At 38.8% G+C, this 7,172-nt stretch overlaps 1 protein-coding gene across 1 annotated transcript; it reads right to left on the bottom strand.

Moving 5' to 3' along the window:
* Positions 1-1,610: 1,610 nt before the first annotated feature.
* On the bottom strand, positions 1,611-4,889 carry LOC127653390 (homeobox protein unc-4 homolog). Its single transcript, XM_052140063.1, has 3 exons — positions 4,634-4,889; positions 3,919-4,094; positions 1,611-2,603 (listed from the first exon to the last, which is right to left on the bottom strand). The coding sequence occupies exons 1-3, from the start codon at positions 4,887-4,889 to the stop codon at positions 1,611-1,613; spliced, it is 1,425 nt and encodes a 474-aa protein (XP_051996023.1).
* Positions 4,890-7,172: the final 2,283 nt, after the last annotated feature.

Raw genomic sequence — 7,172 nt, 5'->3', positions numbered from 1 at the left:
TGCAGCCAGCGATACTCCAATACAGACATGAAAACGTCCCACAAAATTGAAGGACACCTCCAGACAACTATGATTTTCCACACATTTACTTATTTTGTATATAGGCTTCAAAAGGCAATTAATTGACTGAAATAAAGATATAGTGGGGGGAAATGGCTTGAAAGACCCAATTTTTCAATCTGTATTAGAATTAAAATACTGAAAAAAGAACCCACCTTCATATTTTGTACATTGACAGTATAATATCATTGGCTGTCTGACTATTTATGACGTGTAAATCTTTATGTTCTCCCCCTGTGGTTTTATCTTGCCCATGATTGTGTAGTCTAGATTGCGAAGTCTTCAGTCTGTCTCTGGTGAAAATTATGTAAATATAATGAAAGAGAGACACTGGCTCAGAAATTCATTTGCGCCGGCCTCTCTGGTTATTTTCCATTTATTTGCAAATCCAGACCCGGTCGAAGTGAGAGGACTAAAGGACATTTAAAAAGACAATAAACGCACCTGTATGACCAAATTAAGAAAATGAAAGTGGTAATTCACTGTTGATGTTTACCATTTGTATTTAATCATTAAAATGATCACTGTTAGCCTATTAATAACAATTTTATCGCCTCTTTTCTCACTTTGGCTTTAGATCTGGTCAACACTGCTAATGTTGTCAAGGCGCAGATGTCTTGGAGCCCCCACAGAGTCCCATGGGGCCGCCAACCCAAGAACAAATGTGTTCTGCTATTGTAAATAGGCACGTTTGCGTCACCCCTCCTATTACAGCCGACGCATGATCAATAGGCTGATAACACAGGAACATCAATATAAGCGACAGAACAATGAGGGATATCATCGAACATCTATCTTAATATAGCTGGCTACAAGGGCCCTGACAAAGTGAAAAGCTCATGAAAATTCCGCCCCACGAATTCCCATCTCCTATCCAATATGCACAAACACACTCCCAGCTGCCTGGGCTATTATTTTCGTATTTCAATTTGACACCCCAGCCTTTCATGCTAATTCTATTATTCTTGGAAGTTTATGTGATTTTATATCACTAGAAATCGGTAATGTATTATAACCCTTTGGGCTAAAATAAACTGAATCTCTGCAGTAGCCACCGGGAAAATAATTACTTTTCATATCAAAACTCTGCAGGAGTCGAACGGGTCTTTTCGCCTCCGGCTTGTAACCTCATTTCAGTGTAGCTTATGGATGAATACATTTGTTAAAGCAATACACAAAATACAACACATGGTTTTAAGAGGAGCAAGCTCTTTTTAGGGCCATGCACGCTTATGTTTGTTGTATACAATCGATTTATTTATGAAAAACTTACATATATATAAATATCTTAATACTTTGTACAACGTTTGAGGTTTTGTCTTGCTTTTTTTAACAGTTTGTTATACAGGGAGCTGCAGCTATTTGCTCAATAAACATTTCATAGCCCACCACACACATACACAAATTATTCACACAGGTATTTCCCCTAACCGGAATTTAAATATGTCAGTGAAAACGATACGTTTCGTTTCGACATGTCACGTTTTTTCCTCTTCTGTTTATCTTTGGGGGTCGTGCAATATCGACACGCTCCTCGGTTTTGACTTAATTTATTCCATATCGACATCAACTGAGTCTTTGTCGGTGTCCTTGTTGGTTGTCGGTGATTGTGAATTTTGGGGTGGATAGTCAGGTAACGACTGTTCCTTCTGCTCCGACTGTGGAGACTTTGTATCAGCAAGGTTTAACTCTATGTCATGTGGGCATCTTTCGCCATTAAATGTAGTCTGTAGTGGACTGCTCTGTGGTGAACACGTTCTGTTGCCCGACTGACTGACCTGGCCTTTGACTGCTGGCGCGCCGGTGCTGTTGTTTACATTGTTGTTCTCATTGGTGTCCTTCTGCCCTGGGTTTCCAGCTAATATATTGTCAATAGCTTGGCCTTTCTGGCCATTTTCGGTATCAGGGCCTGGTGTTGTTTTCAAAGCAGTCTGAGGAACAATAAAACCTAGTGGTTGTGTAATAGGGTAAAGTAAAAAATGTCCTTTGCCTATCAAAGGCCGTGGAGCGGGTACTGGGAAGTCCATGGACGGTTTGCGCCTGGGCCTGGAGTCCGACAGAAGACTTTCCACACTGAAAGGATTGAGTTTTTGTAGTGTGGAAGACCTACTGTTGGAGCACAGGTTTGACTGCTGACCGCTGTCGGACGAGTCCAGCTCGGATCCACTCGCGTCTTGGTCTGTGTTTCTTTGGTTCTGGAGTTTCTGTGGTGTTTGGTCACAGCTTGGATGCGTTTGGTTTCGGCCAATGTCGAAATGGACACTTTGTTCATTGTCCGTAACTTGTGACAAGCCACTGTCACTGTCAGATCCTGGGGTGTGAAATAAGTCCCCCGCAAGCAGTTTATTCTGGGACTTTAAAAGCCGTCTTTCCTGTTTGCGTTTCTTTTTCTCCATCCTCTCCAGTTCTCTGCGGGCAATTTCCTCTGGGTCCATGGGCTCGCCACTGCAGGTCGTCGGGTGAGAGTTATGTGCAGGTCGCCCGGGCCCCTTTTTCGTGTTCTCCTTTTTTCTCCATTTTGCTCTGCGGTTCTGAAACCATACCTAAACAGTGGGGGTGGGGTGGGGGAAGACATTATTTACTTTTATAGCTCTTCATTATTATATTACATTTAGTAATAATGGCATATCTACTTTAAAATTTTACATTTTGGATTTATAATTTAGATTATGTATTAAATATGGATTATATTTAGGATTTTAATGTAAACTTTACAAACTAGCTATATGTAGCTATAGTCCTGTTTTATTGTGAATTTATGAACAGTATATTATTAATCTAGAACAGAGGGAGAGAGAGAGAGGGCGGGGGAGAGAGAGAGGGAGAGAGAGAGAGAGAGAGAGAGAGAGAGAGAGAGAGAGAGAGAGAGAGAGAGAGAGAGAGATGCAGGCTATAGTCTATTTACCAAACTGGTCCAAAGGTCTTTGAAATTTAAATTAGAATAATAATAATAAAATCTCACATACTCAAATATTATTAAATATATTTTGTATTGCTAATAAAACCAGAGGTATGGTCGTAAAATGAAAATAGAATGTAATTATCTAAACAGTCGAATTTTAGACCATTTTAGAATAATATTATGGTTAAAATGCATCATCATGAGTGTCTATCCAAAAGTAGGCCGCATCCTGAAACATAGCCTATAGAAGAATTACATGACGCGCCAATCATTTTTAGGCATGTTAGGATTTGTAGGCCAAATATTTGACTGGTAGGCCAATTGCAGACCACAATAATGATTGAACACACGCCCGACAAAGACGGAGGTTATTTTTCACAACGAATGCTGCCCTTTCGAAGAGAACAAATGCATAAAATCACATACAGGTTATCTATTAAGTGAAATTATTAACCAATATAGTACAAGGGAAATGTACAACCATCTTTTCTCCTCCATGTTAAAATATATTTTACAAAATCAGAGCTGAAAAAGAGAATCGTGAAAATGAACATTTTGATTCGAATATTTGTTTTGTGCATGCTAATCTCCAGATATTTCTCCATCATTATGCGAACAGATGGAGCCACCTACAGCAGATAAAACTAAAACACGGCGATTTTACGTGTCACTCTGTTTCACTTGTTGACTCATATAATTTAAATCTTAAATAAAGGTTTCTAATAAGGAAAGGTAATATTAATAATAAAAAAAAAATCCTATTTTTTATCCTATTAGCATGTCCTGTTTTGTACAAAAAGGCCTACTAGACTTTATTTAATTGGGAAGGGGAAAAAAACTAGAACTAACCCGATTATATAACATCGTATTGTATTGACACCATGTGCCATTATATTTGATGCATTGTTTTAATAAATAACACCACAACATTAGAAAGATAAATTCAGTGTATTTACCTGCACCCTCGATTCTATCAAATCCAATCTCAGAGCAAGTGCTTCCCTCATGAACACATCAGGATAGTGACTTTCATTAAAAGCCTTCTCTAATTCTTCCAGCTGCCAGCCAGTGAAATTGGTACGAGTTCGTCTTCTTTTACATCCCGGGCTATCCTTTTCTGGATCCCCCGAATCTAAGTGAGAAAAAATAAATTAGAATCTCGCATTACTTGCTCAGTGATGCCCACCAAAACAATGGGCCCATTGATACTCTTCGTGTTTATGTCATTGAGTGATCCATTATTATGTATTACTGTATATGTGTGAGAGTGGGATGGGGACATTAAAGCAATCTTGTTGTTGTTGTTTTTTAGTGTTGTAAAAAGTGTTGTAATAACAACAAGAAGAAACAGCAGATGACGATGAAGAAGAGGAGACAGTGCACGCTATCTGCAAGTTTCCAGCTTTAAATAAACGGGTTAAATTAATCAGCCTCTCTTTGTGAGAAAAGTCAGTTCTTGCAACGACCGCTTTAATTCGTGTAAATAAGCTTATATGAACACATGAGATCATCGATTCTTTTGTTTGACCAGGCTCAAATGTATTCTTCAATGCTTTATGGGGTAAGAAAATGAATAATAATAATATTATTTTCCATAAAATTATTATCTTCTTCCATTAAACATCCCAAAGCCCGTTTTTGGCATGTAGGCTACTCAGTGTGTTTTCTTACCTGTGAGTTTGTACTGTTGGTTATCTCCATTCATGCCGCAGCCAGACGACAAGAGGGGGTTGGAATTAACCACAGATGCGGAGCAGGAGCCGTTTAGTAATCCGTCTATCGAGAAAGGAACCGCGGCCGCAGATTGAAGTTGATGACCGGCTAATTCGTACACATGATGATGGCTTAGGTGGTACGGAAAGCTCACCATCCCACCGAGAGAGCCTCCAAACTGGGCATGAGGGGAATCCAGTATCCTGTCCATCATCTCCCAGGCAAAAGGAAACGACGTCTGGTGGTTGGTGATGTGAATTTCAAAAACATGCAGCGAGAGTGGCTAGCGAGGAGGGGACATGATGTGGAGAGTAGGATGAGCTGTTCTTTATCAACACGAAGCTTCCGATAATTAGCTTCGGCTCTGGGAATTTGAGACCAATGAGAAGCGTTAATCGGCGCTGACGTCAGAGACGTAGTCTGAAAACGCTTTTCATATCGATTGCTAATTAAACCTGACATCCACCTCAATAAACAATATCAGAGCTGTCACAACAAGACAGGAGGGCTTTGATAAGAACTACATCACGACTACACAGGGGGCCTTAGAGGGAGAGCGATCAGATTTGATACCCAGTTAAACGCTAAATAGACACTGAAATCTCACCTCGGACTGCAGCCGCACACACACAGAGCGGCGACGGATTCATCACCGTATGAGACAATGTCCCTCTACTCATATCAAATCTTTCTCACTCACAGAACTCACACACACACGCGCGCAAAAGAAAAAAGGAGAAAACAAACACACACACCGACTCATTTTCCACGAGTGCAGGTAAAATTCCACTGATCACTGTTGACAAATTGACTGACCCGAATATTTGTTTATGTTTTGATAGTCACTCCGAGGATATACAGAGCTGTCAATTTGAATTCAAAATTACAAGTCCGATGCTGAAAGCGTCATGTGTGTAAAAGAGGGGATCTTAACCAACTAACTAATTTAATTACATGAATAGCTAATTAAAAAGCAGTCGACATTTAACAGAAAATTAGACATATTTCCCCCAGCCATAGCATTCTGGTGTAGTGAATGTCATTTACACTGATGTACAAATAGAGCTCGGTTTTTGGTCACTGTATATATAGCCTATATAATATCATACACCCTTTTGCATGGCTTTGCACCTCTGCAGCAATATTCGTTTATTAATTAATATAAATTAATATTTTATTGAATAGGCCTACATGTATTTTATAAATATATTATTAATAGTCTACCTATATATATATATATATATATATATATATATATATATATATATATATATATATATATATATATCCACAATTTAACATTTAAATTATGTCTATAACAAACTACTTCGAGTCAGTAAGTATTGTAGTGACTGTATTTGTAGTGGTTGCCCTTTTTGGCTGCACCTCGAGCAACATTATCTGGCATACATTCTTCCACTAAACAGAGTGTACTTTTCTGAATTATATGTTAAAATGTGTACATTTGGCAAACAAATGTGTTTGTGAATACAGGATCAATCCCACCGCTTTAACAGGACGTCCTGTCTCCTCTCTCATTTCAGGGAATCAATTCGACATTATTTGGCCAATGTCTGGGATTGTCATAATGTTAATCCGATCTGAAATTCCGCTCCCCACTCACTCCCTGACCCTTGGCCCCCGGATTGGCGTGTTGTGATAACCCGAATCTTTCAACAGAGGCCCTGATAATTGTTACCTTATTAGCATGCAAATTGTTTAATTAATATTATTATGAGGAAGTATATAATCCGTTCGTCTCTTGACCTCGAGCCCAAACAGCACCCCTCTGCATTTCAATGTTTACATTTTAATGAACCCTTTAAAAATGTCTCACGCTTTAGCTTTTTATCCCTCTATCTTACAGAAAGTGCTTTTAGAAGTTGGATGAATCTTTGAATGTCATTTCTTTTTGTGCCTTAAACTTGCTTTATCGTACTGTACACAAGTCCCTTTTTAACATCAATATTCTATAATTGCAGCTTTGACAGATCAGGGCGCGGTCCCATCCTGGCGCGATCTACGCTCAATGAAAAGCAGCCCTTGACACGCGCTCCCGGGAGACATTGCATTTAAATCCGTTTTTCTACAACCAAGTGCCATTGTCAGATCCAAGCTTTAATTAACCCGACAATAAGATAAACAAGACTTGCTTTCAGGGCCAACTGTCTTATTTGCCATTTATTGGGATTCCATTCACATATTCAGCACTTATAGGCCACATTTCTAAATAATAGTTTGTCTATCGATACATGTGACGTTGTAGCTACTCCATATAATGACTATTTCTGTTTATTGAACGTGATCACTCTTCTCCAACGAATGTACTATGTGTACTCTTTATTTAACAGTTTTATGTCATTTTAGGGTCAATGACATCTGTTTTCACACACAAAAAAGTGGCATGGTGTGGTACAACACTTGACTTGTTTTTAATGTTATTTATTTATTTATTTATTTATTTATTACGCAAGCTTCAATCAATCCGCCTTATCCA

The sequence above is a fragment of the Xyrauchen texanus genome, chromosome 12, assembly GCF_025860055.1.
Source record: "Xyrauchen texanus isolate HMW12.3.18 chromosome 12, RBS_HiC_50CHRs, whole genome shotgun sequence".
NCBI classification, from domain to species: Eukaryota; Metazoa; Chordata; class Actinopteri; order Cypriniformes; family Catostomidae; genus Xyrauchen; species Xyrauchen texanus.
Note: the sequence above shows the minus strand (reverse complement) of the source record. Positions and strands in the feature narration are given on the sequence as shown.